The 18,287-nt window shown below is 28.2% G+C and overlaps 2 protein-coding genes across 3 annotated transcripts in view; one reads left to right on the top strand and one right to left on the bottom strand.

Annotated features, from left to right (window-relative positions):
* The first annotated feature begins 624 nt into the window (after positions 1–624).
* Positions 625–18,287, top strand: part of LOC111617688 (nuclear pore complex protein Nup54-like) — a 52,808-nt gene continuing 35,145 nt past the window's right edge. Inside the window, exon 1 of the mRNA XM_023358971.1 lies at positions 625–844. Within this exon, the coding sequence (XP_023214739.1) occupies positions 778–844 (67 nt within the window). The 5' untranslated portion in view covers positions 625–777. The remainder of the gene's footprint in view (positions 845–18,287) is intronic.
* On the bottom strand, positions 6,336–10,056 carry LOC111617684 (toll-like receptor 6). 2 transcript variants are annotated; one of them, XM_023358968.1, is made up of 2 exons: positions 9,937–10,056; positions 6,336–8,054 (listed from the first exon to the last, which is right to left on the bottom strand). In XM_023358968.1, the coding sequence occupies exon 2, from the start codon at positions 8,026–8,028 to the stop codon at positions 6,544–6,546; it is 1,485 nt and encodes a 494-aa protein (XP_023214736.1). In that variant the 5' UTR covers positions 8,029–8,054; positions 9,937–10,056; the 3' UTR covers positions 6,336–6,543. The 2 variants fall into 2 exon arrangements, with proteins under 2 accessions (XP_023214736.1, XP_023214737.1); XM_023358969.1 differs by lacking the exon at positions 9,937–10,056 and adding an exon at positions 9,632–9,783.

The following is an 18,287-nucleotide window of genomic DNA, read 5'->3' as shown; positions in this document are numbered from 1 at the left end:
ACCGCTACGGGAAACCCAGGAATCCAAGCAACCACCCCAGGCATTTTTCATGGGCGATCTGTCCCGGATTTGTCGGGTCCTGTCTCTTACCACCCGGCTGCTCCATTCAGAGCCTGGCGGAACATATGGTTATAAAGTTCCACTTAATGCCCACTATTAAACTGTTTTTTTTTTAAATACTCTTTTCGCCGTGTGGGCACTAAGAGGGCCTCTTTAAGCAAGCCCATTATAAGTTTGACCAGGCCCACAATGGGGCGACTCGGTGGTGAGGGACGGGGCCCGACATATCCGAACAGACCACCCCGAAAAATTCCTGCGGATTTCTTGACCCGTCCGGATTCGATCCCGGATCTCCCAGAGCGGTAGGCTGCCACTTGACCGCTCGGCCATCGGCCAACTATTAAACTGTATACTGTATGTAGTCGACGCTACTATACGTATTTCAATGTACCCATACACAGAGCAATTAATATATAAAGTTAATAATTATTTCACGAATACTATTTTCTTTTAAATTTTATTTAAATAATTTTTAAATCGTCTTTCAAATTGATGAAAGCTTAAAAAAATTATGATAAAACTTTTATATTTTATGGGTAAAAGCGGCGCCTTCTACCGAGAAATTTGGCAACTTTCGAGAAGAATAGGCCGCACGTTTTAAACTGTTAGGATTTGTTGATATTAATGATTATGAATGAAAATTAAGTTGATAAAATGCATTTAGTATCGGAATGAAATGTATATTTTGAAATTAAAGACTACTTTAAGTATAATAATATGGCTAGAAGATATGATGGATTTTCTTCCACTCAAACAGGATTCGGTTTCGGAACGACGCAGTCTGGTATAATAATTGATATTGTTTGAATTTAAATTTAAGATCAATTTAAAAAAAAATTTTAATTATAAACTAGTAAATAAGAGGAAACATTTCTATAAACATTTTCATGGTTTCTTGAAGTGTTGAACAAGGCAAATTTAATAGTTTTTGTATTAGTTTTGTATATACTGTATATCCAAGTTTATACATTATACATACATATATTCTAATTATCATCTACAGATAAGAATATTTTGATTATTGAATAAGATTTATCTCCATGACAACTTGCATCTTGTTTACTTGTAGTTTGTCAATGAGAACAAAGATAGTACTTTCTAAATTTTGCATTTAACTTTTGTTTTGAGTGTCATTTCTTCAGTAATAATGAAGTAAAATAGTGATTTTTATTATTTTGGAGGCGATTAAATAGTTTAATTGAGAGAAATGTACTGTATGTTGAGAAAATATAAATACAGTAGCCTACGTAATTACAGATACAAAGTTTATACGGAGGGTTTTTACACATTTTCAGAACAAAAATAAAAAAATAAACAAATAGAATAATACACAAAATATATATGGCAACAGGTTAAAACATTAATATGTCAAGAAAATGTTCTAAAAATGTGTAAACACCCTCTCTACAATTTATATACTTGAGTAGAATTATAAATATCAGTTTTGTGGTATGCCATTTTCTTCATGGTGTAAGCTAACTCTTTCCTTCATGATTCAGGGATTATATTGCATAATACACCAAACAATCTTTGTAATTAATTGGCTATTTTTTGCTACTATTAATAATTTAATATTTATTAAATAATTTTATAAAAAAAAAGGATTTGAAAATAGAAGACTGTTGTTTCATTTTGTGATGAATAGAAGAAACAGTAATCTGTGTAAATACTATTGAAGAAACTACAGTAGAATCAGTTGGGGTAAAATAATTATAAAAATCAGCCTATTTTTGTTTGTTCTATTGTTTCTGTTTTACTTTTGTTAAAATTCAAATGTAATTTTAGAAAATATTAGTATTTTTTGAAAACACAATTACATTTGAAAATAATTCCCAGTATATTTTTCAATATTTTATGTGCAGATGTTTAACATGATGTTGCTACTCTGTATCATAGGTTAAAATAAGTACAGTGTGCCTTGAACTTCTAATTTTATTCATTCCAGGAAGCTGTTTGAAATCAAAGCAAGTTCCATTAAAAATAAAGGAAAGTGAATTAATCCATTTCCATTAACAGCACCAAATATACATAATTTAAGATAAAAATAACACAGTTAAAGGTCTTAATAATAAATTTAAACACAAAATCAATAAATAAAATATGTAAATAAAGTATAATAAAATAAAAATTGCATTTACTGGTTGCATACAGTTAACTTCAACATCTGAAACACGGCTGCCAGATCCACCCTATGTGTACTGCTTTCATGCTTCACAATAAGTTCCTTTTTTTTTTTTTATCTGAATATTACTATATTACAGCCATCCTCTTACTTGTTAGATTTTGTTGCTTCCACACACTTCTCAGATGCTATCATTAATTAATAAGTAAAGGTGATGTTGAGGTAGACAAAGTTTTTTCATATTGATAACAATTGTCCCTACTTAACATAGATGTGTGATTTAATTATAACAGTTGTGAAATTTATCATAATATTGCTAATTTGAGATTTTAGCTTTTGTTCAGAATCTTATTTTACACTTTGAGTGCATTTTTCACTATGCAGTTTGAACTTTGAAGTACAGGTAACCCCCGTATAACACGGCACTTCTATAGCACGGATTCATTCTAACACGGTTTGAGAATTGGGAACATTCCTGTATAACATGAAATGTAATAAAAGGTGGGTTCTTTTATACCTCCACGTTACTCCACATGAGCATTCTAATTGCTTTCGTGGCTACTTTCAATGCTCTTTCAACAAGTAATCCGTTTAATGGTTAAATTTTACAATTGGGACCCTTCTTTGCCTCTGAAAGCTCATTTTAGAATTATAGATTCCTCCATCACTATACTATTGATAGTGCGGGCGCCGCCATCTTTCTTTCACCGTTGTTCCTAAATGCCTACAAACAGCAGCACACTCCCATTGCAGAGCGACCACTATTAACGAATGCACCCAAAAACTGTTACCAGTTGATGATGCTCATGCTGGATCATCATATAAGATGAATAATCCTCTGGTAAAATATTTACTTAAATAATAAATAAGTATTTTACCTATGAAAAAAATGAATAATAAATCTGATTTAAATAAGGATTTAACAGCATGTTTTTTAATTTTTGGAACATAACCCCCCTTTTCGCACTAGTTCTTTATTTTGTATAACACGGCAATTTTTTGGAAAATAACTCCCATGTTATAGGGGGTTACATGTATTGTTCAAACTCTAAAGTGAATTTTTGTCAAATTTGGTGTTTGAACTCTGAAGCATTCAAATTTAGTTGTTTGAAGTATGAGGTACTGTACCACTGTACATGCATTTAACAACTCATTTTTATTGCTCTTTATTTTGCATGAGTATTCAAAAAACACACTGATATAAACATGAAATGATTTTAAACACCATTTAAGGAAAGTTATAGTGTTCTTTGTGACCTTTATTCAAGTAATCGTATCTAAATCTAATGCATTATCAAAAATGTTGCATTTTTCTTCAACCTTTTGAAAAAATTATATTTCTACTTAATCCTCTGATTTGGTGATTTTGTAAACCATCGTCTAAATGTATTACATGATATATCTTACTGTGATACTGCATGTGCTAATATTTAAAAGTTTTAAGTTTTTCAATTGCTTTGTAAAAGTTTTCATTGGTACAGTATAATGTGTAATAGTTTTTATAATTTGATATTTTCTGGAAAATAATAAAAAAAAACCAAAAAAAAAAGAGAGAAAATTTGAAGTGTGTTGATAACTTGTTTCTTGTGCATCATTGATGTTGACTTTATAAGATAAGAAAAAATTAATATTTTAAACACATTTTTTTAACATGCTGTGATTTGCTTAATAGCTATTCTCCAAAAGCATGTATTCATTTTTAAATAGCTAGCAATTTAATTTTATTTAAAGTTTTATTTTTAGTAATTATATATGCTGCATAATTATGGTTTTCATAATTTTAAGATAATATGCACTTTTTCATTCTCTGCATATAAAACAGATTTGTGTTGTTTAGTGCTGCTGATGTATACAAGTGCATTTACAATATTTTATTAAAAATATTATATGAAATTAAATAATAACTATTTAGTATTATTTGTGATATAATTTAAAATACAAATTTAAAGTCTAGATGATAAGCCAGGCTTTAACAATTTAGCAAAAAGTTATTATCGGAATAATACAGAAGATTCTTCATTCCTTCACCAAGTTTATGACAGTGTTTTATTTAACTTTTTCTTTTATTTTATACAATATTGACTAGCATTAATGTCAATCAGAATATAAATATTTGTGAATATAAATCTCAAGTGAAAGAAAAATAATATACATGTATTATAAATCATTTATTTAATACTGAGTAAATTACAGTAATGTGATAACAATATCAGTGAAGATTATACATAAAAAATATGAATTCATTGTATAAATACAGTTGTATGTATCCTATGCATCATACAAACTGTATGCCTAATATATATATATATATATGCACTTTTTGTAGCCTACTTGTTAAGAACTGTGTGGAAGTAATGTCTTCAGTATTAGTAAAGTCCACAACTGTTTGTTTTGTAAATGTTAAATCTTTGTTGTTGCATCTTTCAAATTTTATGACTAAAAAATTAAAATCAATTTATGTTCATAAAATGAAATGGATACTTGCAAACAAAAGTGCAAAATTATAAGTAAAAGTAAGTTCAATGACAGTATTTTTTAAAAAGAAATAGAATAAAATTATGTTAATCTGGAAACTTTTAGCTCTACATTTCTCCAAATTGAAATTCAGATATCACAGAAATGTTTTATTGAATTATTACATTCTAAAACATTCAGATTTAAATTCTTTTAAGTTCATTTATTTTCAGAAATATAAATACTTCAAACATTAAAATAATGGAATAAATTTCAAAATTCCAAAAATTTAAATACTGTTTTTAAAGTCTTATTATTCAACAGAATAATGAAAATTTGAATGCATTCACCATCTAATATTGCAGTTAAATGACAAAACAATTAATGTTTTTTGAGTTTGGCAGTTTAAAGATTTTAGAAAAGTTTTTTGACTTTACAATATTATTGATAAGAAACTTTTTAAAGTGAAAACTTCAAATATATTTTATTTAGTTGCAAGATAAATTTTAAAAAATTCTTTAAACTTTAGAATCCTATAGTATTATTTTAATTTTTGAAGTGTTTATATCTTTGAAGATGAATGAAGAATTCAAAAGTGTTTGAATTTAAATGTTTTTAAACATGTAATCCAATAAAACATGACTNAGTAAATTACAGTAATGTGATAACAATATCAGTGAAGATTATACATAAAAAATATGAATTCATTGTATAAATACAGTTGTATGTATCCTATGCATCATACAAACTGTATGCCTAATATATATATATATATATGCACTTTTTGTAGCCTACTTGTTAAGAACTGTGTGGAAGTAATGTCTTCAGTATTAGTAAAGTCCACAACTGTTTGTTTTGTAAATGTTAAATCTTTGTTGTTGCATCTTTCAAATTTTATGACTAAAAAATTAAAATCAATTTATGTTCATAAAATGAAATGGATACTTGCAAACAAAAGTGCAAAATTATAAGTAAAAGTAAGTTCAATGACAGTATTTTTTAAAAAGAAATAGAATAAAATTATGTTAATCTGGAAACTTTTAGCTCTACATTTCTCCAAATTGAAATTCAGATATCACAGAAATGTTTTATTGAATTATTACATTCTAAAACATTCAGATTTAAATTCTTTTAAGTTCATTTATTTTCAGAAATATAAATACTTCAAACATTAAAATAATGGAATAAATTTCAAAATTCCAAAAATTTAAATACTGTTTTTAAAGTCTTATTATTCAACAGAATAATGAAAATTTGAATGCATTCACCATCTAATATTGCAGTTAAATGACAAAACAATTAATGTTTTTTGAGTTTGGCAGTTTAAAGATTTTAGAAAAGTTTTTTGACTTTACAATATTATTGATAAGAAACTTTTTAAAGTGAAAACTTCAAATATATTTTATTTAGTTGCAAGATAAATTTTAAAAAATTCTTTAAACTTTAGAATCCTATAGTATTATTTTAATTTTTGAAGTGTTTATATCTTTGAAGATGAATGAAGAATTCAAAAGTGTTTGAATTTAAATGTTTTTAAACATGTAATCCAATAAAACATGACTTGTGTAATTTTTAATATAATTAAATAATAATTAATTGTATATTATATATATGAATGGAATAATAATAATGTAAATTTGAGTATTCGTATTTAAAAATTATATATATACTGTTATACATAAATTTTTTAAATGCTAGCATAAATATTCATAGGAAAAATTGTTTTTATCATACATTTTGAATGCCTTTTCTGCTCATTAAGCTATATTTCAAAATAAAATTTGTAACTTTATCAACATTCTCAATATTTTAAATATTTGGTTATATTATAATGAAAAAAGTAATGATAAATTAGTTAAGTCATAATAAGCAGCCTTTTACTAAATTTATAAAATTAATTTACAATTTTATTTTCTCTCAGAGAGGAAATGATTATTTGGATGCTTATATTTAATTAATAATATAATTACTATAACTATTAGTACAATTACTAAAATAGCTAAAAGTATAACAAAAGAAACTAAAACATTTATTTTTGTTTCTTGATGTGATTTTTCTGTTTTTAGTTTATCCGATATATATGTTTCTTCATTAGTTTCATTTTTTTTATCATCTACCACACATATTGTCTGTTGCACCTCCTTATCAAAAAATATTTTGCCAGAAAGGCTATTTGGTTTGGCACACTTTGTTTCACTATAATAATCAATTTCCAAATTATATTGTTTCTTTGCATCTGCTAGCCATTGAACATTACAATCACACATTAATGGATTATTGCTAATATCTAGCTGTTGAAGATTTGGTAACCATTTCATTTTAAGATCAGGTATGGTTGTAATACCTGTGTTTGCTAAGTTTAATGTTTTGACATTTATTAAATACTTTAGAAGATCTTTAGAGAATAAACTATTAACAAACATTGTACTTCCAGATAAATCAGCAAGTTCAATATTTTTAGCAAAAGATTCAAACACATTTTTATTGATATAAACTAAAGTCTTGATATTATTAAAATAAAAATATTTCAAATTTTTCCATGCTCCAAAATTCACATCAAATATTGTTATTGGTAAATAGTTAATGGATAATGTTTCTAACTGTGTCAAAAATGGAAATCCTTGGAATGTTTGAGGTGTTGGATTTTTCTTGCCAGTTATTTTTAATGCTTTCAGTTGAGGCATCAAAGCAAAAACTTGAGGATATACATTGCTAACTTCATCACCTAGGCAAACTGTTTGGAGATTGTACAATTTATCAATATCTTTATTTAAAATGCTTTTATATTTATTTCCACACAAATTTAGTTCTTTAAGAAATGATAAATTTTCATTTAACAATGTAATTGATTCAATATTGTTATCATTTAATTCTAATGTTTCTAGCTTATTCGGAAGTGGTTTAGGAATTTCTTCTAAATAATTTCTTTGTAAATGAAGGATTTTTAAACTTCTTAAAGTAATAAATGCATCTATTGTAATAAATCTCATATTATTATTGTCTAAATAAAGTTCTTTTAAATTTTCCAATCCTTCAAATGTTTTTGAAGTTATTTGCCGTATATTATTGTAACTTAGACGTAGTGTTGACAGATGTAAAAAATTATTTACTTGAAAAGTTCCATCAGTAATATTTTCTATAAATAAATGTATTAGTTGAAATTTTTCTAATTGGCCTAATTTTCTGGTATCTTCACTTTGAAGTATTAATTTTCTTCCTCGTGTTACAAGAAGCTCAGTTGTATTGAATGGTAATTTCTTTGGAATTGAATGAGTACAAGTTACTGATTTGATCAGATCATTAAATGGACAAACACAGTTAACTGGACAGTTGCAATTAATGAAAGTTACATACAAATTAACCAGAGTCAGTATCATCCATAATAAATTCATTTGTTAATTGTTGCTTTGAATTTTATCTGGAAAAAGAATTTAAATCAAAAATTAATATGTTTATTTTGATATAAGAAATAAATTAGTTTTATACGTAATGAAAGTATATATGTTAACTTTCATAATCAACTTTTATTTCAATTTGTATATTCTTTAATTAATTAAGTAAAATAATGATTTAAGCTTAAAATTTTATTTTATTGAGCATTTTCTTACAGACCAAACTTTAAACAGAAAATTTCAAAAGTAACACAGAATAATGATTAATGAAGCACACATTTTAAATATAGTCATTAACAATAAAAGGTTACACACTCAGATAGAATTGTTCAATTATTTCGAAATTCTGCATACAGTTTTCTTAGATAGATATGTAAATGATTATAGTTATGGTTTGGTTGCATGTTAGGTATGTCATCAATTTTTCTTAAAATCATTATACCACTATTCTATAGAAAGGCTTGCAAGGCTTACTGTGTGTTCAGAATTTTCAGTATGTCTGTTGTTGAGAAGTCTTCAAATGCCAGTCAAGCCTATACAATGTAGTCAAAGACATTATTATAGCCCAAAGATACCTTTGAAAACTTTTGTCAGTTGTGCAACTGACAAAAGTTTTCAAAGACATCTTTGGGCTGAGGGTAGAAATGGCCATTTTCCAAATTGCTCACCATCTGGGCAGTTTGGAAAATGGCTATCTCTGGCTCATCTTGATCTGACTGTGAAGAGAAGTTGGGGATAGTGGATACATGAGGGCACATATACACAACAGGCAGACTGGACATTTCAGACAGACCACTGGGAACAATTGATTATGAAACAAGCATGAACAGCTATAACTGGTTTTGTCTACAATTTAGAGACAGAATCTTGTCTCTTCCTATATTATTGGCAGGTGACTAGTAAAAGAAATTTGTATGATGGTGACTATGGCATGTCTTGCTATAAGCATCCCTACATTGTTGGTTTTGTTTATAGTGCTATGATTGAAAAGCATGAACTTGCATGAAATGTTATGGAGTGACAGTCTGTTGTCTTTAGCAAATACCAATTCTGTTTGGGAATGCATGATCACTTGTGAATGCTTCAATCCCTCCTTTATTGTTGAGCAGCACACTGTCCCTACTGTTAGATTACTCTATGGGGAGCCATCTGATTTGATGGTTGTAGTAGTACAGTATGAGGGATATTGATGGCATAGCAGTATGTTTATGAAATTTTGCATCGTATATAATATTTTTCATGAGGGTATAATAACCATTTTTCAGCAAGATAATGCTCAGCCACATGCAGGTAGGGTTTTTTAAAAAAATGTCTCCAGGTTGCCATACTTTCTTGACTTGTCTAATCTACAGATTTGCTACCTGTCAAGTATTTGTGGGACCAGATGAGATGCCAGCTTTGACTATCTGTGTGTGAGGAAATATTGAGCAGCTATTGCAAATCTGTCAAAGGAATAACCTACGGTGTCTGCTTGCCTCTGTCAAATTATATCACTGCATGTATATATGCAAGAGGATGTCCTTACCAAGTACTAAAAGTTAGTTTAAATTGTATTGATGTTCCACAGAAATTAAATGTTTTCTATGATATTGTAATCACTTACCATTATCAAACTGTTCACACTGATGAAAGTAATTTGATTCTACTGTCTCCTTGGTGAGTAACTTGAATTTGTCAATACATACATTTCTTTCATATTTAATTCAGTAAGAATAATTATCCTTTATAACTTATTTTGCTATTTATTTTGTCAGAATAAACTTCCTAATCATTTAATAATAAGTATTTAAATAACTAATTTATATTAGATTATCTAAATTATATAAAGTTTATTATTTATAACTTAAGTTTATAGTTTAATTTAAAGTTATTGAAGAAAGATAAATTAAAGAAAAAATAATTACTTACTTTTTAATCTGAAATATAAATTATTATTTGCAAATAAAACTTTATCTCTAATATTTTGATGGGATTTATGTTTCATTTATTTCATCATTTAACTTCCTTCTCTGTTTTCCTCATTTCTTGGAATAGAATTAACTACGAAATGTAGTAAATTTAATATAATAATTAGTCATATAATAAAATTTATTATATGACTAAGTTACATCTAGAGATTAAATAAAATAAATAAGTAGTAAACTAAATACTGTAAATACGAATGATTTTTAATATAAATGTCATATTTAAAAATTTTTAAATATGACATTTATATTAAAAATCATTCGTATTTACAGTATTTAGTTTACTACTTATTTATTTTATTTAATCTCTAGATGTAACTTAGTCATATAATAAATTTTATTATATGACTAATTATTATATTAAATTTACTACATTTCGTAGTTAATTCTATTCCAAGAAATGAGGAAAACAGAGAAGGAAGTTAAATGATGAAATAAATGAAACATAAATCCCATCAAAATATTAGAGATAAAGTTTTATTTGCAAATAATAATTTATATTTCAGATTAAAAAGTAAGTAATTATTTTTTCTTTAATTNAGTTTATTGTTCATAATATATATGAAATTGTTTAAACTGCTATGAAAATAAAATGTTTTTGGAGAAAGATTAATGAAAATGTGTTTAACTTTTAAATAAATGAATTTTGTGGAATAAAGATATTCAAAATGATAAAAGTTGTAACATATACTAAATATATGATTAGTTTAAATTTTAAGTATAATCTATTAATACACTATAAATAATACCATTCAAAATTTATTACTATTAAATAGTAATAAAATAGAATGATTATATAATTCACATTTAGTGTTTATATAAAACTAGTACTGAAGTTATATATATAACAGATTAAATATATGCTTAACTAATTTTTAGATTATTTATGTAAGATTCAAAATTAGAATGAGCTTTGATTTAATTAGGAAAATTATGCTAATTTAATTAATTTTTTTTCAATTATAAATCATCATATTTTTACTCATTAATTTCTTTTGTTGTAAAATCTACAAATTTCCATATTTTATTTGAATAAAGGGAAGATTCTAGCTAGGTTTTTTAATTATCTATTTCCTCTCTTCCAATAAAAACATGATTTTCATTAAAATTTTTTATTTTAGCACTAAATTTTTTTTATCAGTAATTACTATATTTTTTTGATTCTAACATGCATCTGTATTTTAGACAAGCAAAAATAGTAAAAAATAAGGGGTCTTAGAGTTGAAGAAATAAGTTACAACATAGAATATATTAGACATAAAATATAATATAGTAGAGTGTTATTTATCTTAAATGAAGTGACAGTGGGACAGAAAACACAAAAATTCTAGGTAATACAAGCTTATGGTAAGAAAAAGTCAGTAATGAAATAAAACTTAAATTTTATTTACTCATTTTCAGCTGTACATGGTAATCATTATTTCAATGTTTTTAAAATGAAATCAGAGTTACTGTATTTAAGAAAATTAAAAAGCAAGAGATTTATTTTGGAGAAATTAAATTTATCTGCAGATTTTTTTTCTTAGGAGTTAACTTATTTATTGAAAAACTTTATTATGGAACTTTTATTATTTGTTGTTTTTCTGACTGAGGTTTCTTTTTTGAAACAATATCCCTCCATCTTCTATGAAATATGACATCGGTGATCAGTCATGGCATGTTTGCAGAAAGAAGTCTCTATATTGGAGTAAGATGTTGAGACATGAACATCATGAATTGATGTTTGTATGCAGTTTTAAACTGGATGGATTTTCAATCAAAGGAATTTTTCAAAATACTTAGCATAAAAATAACAAATTTACTTCAATTAGATAACATGGAAAGCCAAATATTTAAATTTGTATTTTAGAAATAAATTAGAAAACTAAAAATGAAAACACTGAACCAGATGATAGTATAATTTCAGAAAAAAATATTGAAATGATCAAAGTAAAGATTCAAATAAACTATATCATTTTACATAAATATTAGAGACTAGCTTACCCGTCGCGCATTGCTGCGATCTCAGAAGAAACAAAATTCAAGCACTCGTTATGATAAAATTCAATTTACATTTTATTATTTTTATTGAAACTTATTATTATTAAATTATTATTAATTTTCATCGGAAAAATATTTCAAAGTGTCGTTTCAATTCTATTTATTTATTGGAGTGTTTGTGGATACATGATATTTTTTGTTTTTCCGTCTGGTGCGTACACAAATAAATCGGATGGTTTTCCGACATGTGAGTTGGCCACATACAGTTTTCCATGCGAGAAGCACAGATTCTCCAAATTTAGCCCACACACTCACAGCGATTGTCAGAAGTGCGATATTCCCCATTTATATATATATATATATTTTAATACTTTATAATTTTAATTATTNCTGTGCGCGAATGCTCATGTAAACGCGCGCCATCTATCGTAGGATAAATGTACTTCGCAGGAATGTATTAAAAAACTTTCCAAAGTTTCATGGCAATCGTACTATGCCACAAACCTTCGCCGGAGTATATTAAACAACTTCCCAAAGTTTCATGGCAATCGGATAAACGGTGTGGTAATGCATGAAGGACAGACAGACACACACACATACATTCATTTTTATATATATAGATAATATGATACTGAATTATTCTGACACAATCCAATATTGATAATTTTTCAGCTGATTCAATACTTATTTCTGTCCATACTCTGCAGGTCCTGGTAATAAATGAAAGCTCTAGTATAGAGCATATTCACTTTGTTCATTAACCATTTAGATGTATTTTATATATATAAAATACAGTGGGTGATCAGTTAACAAACATAATTCTTTGCAAGACTTTGTTCATTATTCAAATTGTTCATTAACTGACTATCGATTTACCATAGGTTTTTATGGGAATTTGATTAATTCATTCTGAAGACTCCAAAAAATAAAAAAAATATATACTTTCTATGTTTATTTATATGTAATAATAAAAATACATATATACACAGTCTTGCATTTTTATTAGTCATGTTTTTTCTGTTTGTAGGGGTTCAAGAATCTGTCCAATGTCAATTGCTTTTCTCTCTTCTTCAGGATTTTTCAGAAGTAATTAGCATTGTCGTTGTAGAGATCCCTAAGCCTATTAACCTCAACTTGGTTTGGATGCCATTCTAAGACCATTCTGATATCTTCCCACTTCTTTAAAAGATCTTTAATAGCAGATGTTGGCATTGATCCTTTTTCATCTACCTCTTTTTCAGAAGAAAACACATCTTGCTGAGTTTCTTGGTGTTCTTCATTTAAGTATTCTTGGAGTTCTTGTGTTGTCAGATCAGTTTCAGATTCCATTATAAGCTCTTCAATGTCATCTTTATTCACTTTCAATTCCCAATCTCTAGCAATTGTCACAATTTCATCCATAATTTCAAGGACATCATCTCTCTCTCCCTGAATGCAGGAGGGATACAGCTTTCGCCAAGCAGAATTCAATTGTCATTGAGTGACTTCTGATCATGTCTTTTGAATAAGTCATATAGCTTCAAGAATATCAAATTTTTCTTTCCAAAACGTTTTTAATTAATATCATCATTGAGGAGAACTGGCATGCTTCAAAACACCAACAAAACAGTGCTTGAATGTACAATGTCTTAAAACCTGCAATAATCTCTTGATCCATTGGTTGAATCAACGAAGTGGTATTCGGAGGTAGAAATTGAACTGTCAGCCAGGGAAAATCTTCCAGCAAATTATTTTAAAAGTCTTTTGGGTGTCCTGGTGCATTGTCCAATAGCAACAGTGCTTTTAATGGCAATTCATTGGTCTGGAGGTAATCCTTGATACTTAGAGCCCAAACTTCAAACAGCTATTCTTTGAAAAGAGCCTGCGTGACCCATGCAATGTTCCCTCTAAGCTGCGCGGTCGCGCACTGTTCAAATTGTTGCCGCACACGAGAATTTATGTGCCGCGCAGGCGAGCATGCACACCTATTTGAATTGTTGTTTACTTATTTCTCACTCTGTCTGCAACATGATTATTGCTGCGTATATTTCGATTAAATACATTAAATCATTGACAAAAGATAATATTTCGTATAAAAGTATGTTTTAAAATGAATTTTAATCTCTACTTTATAATTAATTATTTTAATTTTTTTAGAAAAAAATAAGATTTTATATATATATGCTCAGAAAAATTTTTTTGCTCAGAATCTGCTCAGCAAAATTTTTTTTGCTCAGAGAAGTATATGTTCTGCTCATTGACAAAAAAAAATTAGAGGGAACATTGGACCCATGCCTTTTTATTTGATCTCCATATCACTGGCAGTTTTTCTTTAATTATGGAATTTTTTTTTAATGCTCTAGGGTTCTCAGAGTGATAGACAAGAAGCAGGATAAGCTTCACATCACCGCTAACATTAGCTCCGAAAAGTAACATCAATTGGTTTTCATGGGTTTATGCCCAGGAATATTTTTCTCTTCTTTTGTAATGTAGGTATGGTTTGTCATGCACTTCCAAAATAAACCAGTTTCATCACAATTGAAAATTTGTTGTGGACAAAATCCTTCTTTTTTAATGAATTCTTTAAATTTGAGACAGAACTTCTCAGCTTCTTCTTTATCTGCACTAGCAGACTCATTGTGAATTACCACATGTTTAATGCCAGTTCTCCTTCTAAACTTTGAAAACCATCCAATAGTAGCTTTGAATTCTATCTCCTGAATGTGATGAATGTGGAGTTTTTCTTCAGTTCTTCAAAAATTTCTCTAGCTTTCTCTTGAATGATAGTCATAATAGTTACATCTTTTTTCATTTTCCTTTCTTTTACCCAAATTAAAAGCAATCTCCATTTTTCATGGCTGGAACATCTTTGTTTCTCAGATGTGATTTTTTGTTACTCCTTTAGCTCTTTGAGTCTTCTTGATTATATCTTTCTTAGCTAAGATTGTGCCTACTGTAGATCTGTTCAAGCCATACTGCCTTAGCAATATCAGACATCTGCCCACTCTATACTTTGGCCATTATCTCTTGCTTGGTTTCTGTGGTGAGCATGGTTCTTAACACTCCACTCTTTTTATGCTCCATAATATTATTAATTTCTGTTTGAAATAAAAAGTTCAGAAAAGCACTCTCCCTAAAATTCAGAGAACAGAAATCAGCTAGTGCATGAAACAATTATGTAAATATGAGGCCCAAAGGTAATTCGAAATTTTGGTGTTAAAATGTTAATGAATACCCGATAGGACAGTTGAACTCTCACCTTTAGAAAATAAAAACCGACACAAAACTTACGGAGTGCCTGACAGTCTGGCGAAGACTATAAAAACATTATTTGTCAGAAAAGTAAACAAAAAGCTGGAATTACAGTGGAGAGTTTCAAAGTTCAGGGAAACACTATCCAATTGGTATTGTGTTGATGTTGACATCTCCCTTGCTCTGAAAGGTTTCGAATTGTTATCTGAAGACAAGGGAAATTTAATTGGTATTCGTTATTTTCCATCGCTTCTTTTTACGTTTGTTCAGTGGAGTGTTCGTTATCCGATCTGTTCATTAACCAATCACCCACTATACTTAGCTTAATTATATATATCTCACTAACCTTAAGAAGCTTTGCAAAAGTTTTAACTTACCATGAACAGAAACACACTGAAAAAAGTTTCCTTTAATAAAATTCCACCTGAAAGTCCTAAAATGGACTGAAAATGTTCATGGTACATTAAAACTTTTTGCAAAGCTTCATAAGGTTAGTGAGATATATATATATATCACTTATGAACAAACAAAGCATTTATATATGTATATAAATGCTTGTTTGTTAAGATGGATTTTACTTAGCTTAAAATCATCACAACACATTTAGCTATCTCAAAAAAGAAAAGAAAAAAAATAGAAACAACAGAACTGGGAATCAATGAATTTTTGAACAAGTGAGTGATGAGAGTGTGCAAGTGAAGCAAGTGGGGGGGGAATCCTTCTTAGTACACATAAAGAAATAAAAGTTTATAATTCAATATATGAGAACCTTTCAGATCCAGGTCCTGGGCAGTTGTAATTGTTTCGTTTGCCAAGACTTAATTCAAGCCCTGTTTTTAGGAAAAAATTTGAACACACCTTGAATAAATTTGTAATAGTAAAGAAAATTTTCCAGATTGAAAAAAATCATTGCCAAATTTACCATTAGCTTGAAATATTGCTAGTAGTGATGTGTTGTTATTTAATAACCTGTTATTTTGCAAAAAAATAATAAGAGATGTTATTTAAAAATAATAGTACAAAGTATGTCATGTTTTGTTCATTATTGTATAATTAACAACTAGAGAACAACCAGAACAATGAATTATAGAGAATCTGTTAGGCTTACACATGGCCAGCTTGGAAACCAAAGTTCATTCCTGGTTGGAAACAGTATTTTTAATGGAGAATCTATCCTAGATGTGTTTGGGCTCATCCCTCACCACCCAGCTGCCTCTAATGTGGGCCTGACTGAACCCATAATGGTCATGATTTAAAAAAAGGCTGTCTTATTTCCAGGCAACCATTGATCAATCACCAATGATTGCATGAAACCATCTATGATTTTGAATTCATCATACCACTGTTGAAGCTGTTATTTTTTCCAATTATTTTAAATAATAACTTGTTACTGTTATCTACAAATAACTACTTTGCCTATCACTAATTGCCAAATTTGACAATGGATGAGCAATGGTATCATTGCTTATCCATCACCATATAGACAAGCATCTAAAGAAAGGTATAGATGTTACTATTTATAAGTGCAAAAGTGAAGGGTCTTGCAACAAGAATGAAAGAACATGAATACACTATCAGGAAGAAACTTTTCTCCACAGCCCTAGCAGCCGATGCAGTAAGTAAAGATATTCAAGTCAATTTACAAGATGCATGACTGTTATACAGGGTTTCTGATACATCATGCCTTAAATATTTGGAGGCTATTGAAATATACAGGGCACTTAGGAATGAAGTAGGAATTAATTTTAAATAGATTGATATACTATTTACAGCGGGGGTGTCCAACCCGCAGCCCACAGGCTGCATGCGGCCCAATGCAAGTTCCAATGTGGCCCAATAAACATGTAAACAAAACCGACAAATTTAAATTATTTATTTATTTATTTCAACGGTATAAACCTCAAAAAAGAAGTTTCACAAAGCCGTAAACCTTTATACATGTTTTATTTTTTAATAGAAAGGAAATATTTTCAAATATTTGAAATGTATGAATGAGGAAGGAATACTAAATAAAGCTGGAGTTGTGACTCAAAGGATTATAGCCCAAAATTTGGAGAAAGGAGAGAAAGGCCAAAAAATAAAAAGAAGTGAGAAAGGTTGGAAAATTAAGAATCAATATTTGCATAACAGAAGGTCTGTTTAACTTTTCTCACTTCTTTATTTTTTGACCTTTCTCTCCTTTCCTCGAATTTGGGTCTATAATCCTTTGAATCCCAACTCTAGCTTTATTTAATATTCCTTTCAGCGTTGCAAGATTTGTCTACTTTGCGCCAAATTTAGGTACCCTTTTTTTAGTTTGGTGTAAAAAAATATCATTTGGCGCATTGGCTATATTTTGGGCTACATATTATTTATAAATATATTAGTTGAATAAAAATGCACTTTATTTTATTAATTATTATTAATTAATTTTTATTAAATATTAAGTTTTATTAATTAAAGACCAAATAAATTTTTATTTGACTCCTTTATAATAAATAAAATTATCTATTTCTAAGTAGAAATTAATGCGTCTGTAGAAGTAATTTTTTAAAATATCCTTTTTTGTGATAAAGTTTTAATACTTATTACTATAATCTAGACATGTAAATCCTTAAATATAGACTACTTGTATATTTAAAAATTGGGTCACAATATACTTGTGGCCTAGAACTCCATGACTCCTTCCAATGTGGCCCAGAGAAACAAAAAGGTTGGACACCCCCCCTGATCTACAGCTTAGCAGGCCCACTTTGAACTGACATAGGGGTTTTTTTTTCCTTTTTACACTATGGATATTTCTGAATGTAAGTTAATATGTATCTTAATATATCACTCTAACATGCTTGTATGTACTCGTACAGTACTATACTTCCTATATGTGGAAGTTAATAATTTTAATCTACATTTCAATTTTCAAGAATGTAACTTGTAATGGAATGTTTTACTCCATTATATTAATTTGTATTAAATTATAAATGAGAATTGTTTTACTCCATTATATTAATTTAATACAAATTAATATAATGGAATGTTTTACTCCATTATATTAATTTGTATTAAATTATAAATGAGAATATTGATTAGTGTATAAAAGGAATATTT

The sequence above is a fragment of the Centruroides sculpturatus genome, unplaced genomic scaffold (genome assembly GCF_000671375.1).
Source record: "Centruroides sculpturatus isolate CEXI.00-Female unplaced genomic scaffold, Cexi_2.0 scaffold1143, whole genome shotgun sequence".
NCBI lineage: Eukaryota > Metazoa > Arthropoda > Arachnida > Scorpiones > Buthidae > Centruroides > Centruroides sculpturatus.
The sequence above is the reverse complement of the archived record's forward strand: the minus strand, read 5'-3'. Positions and strand labels throughout refer to the sequence as shown.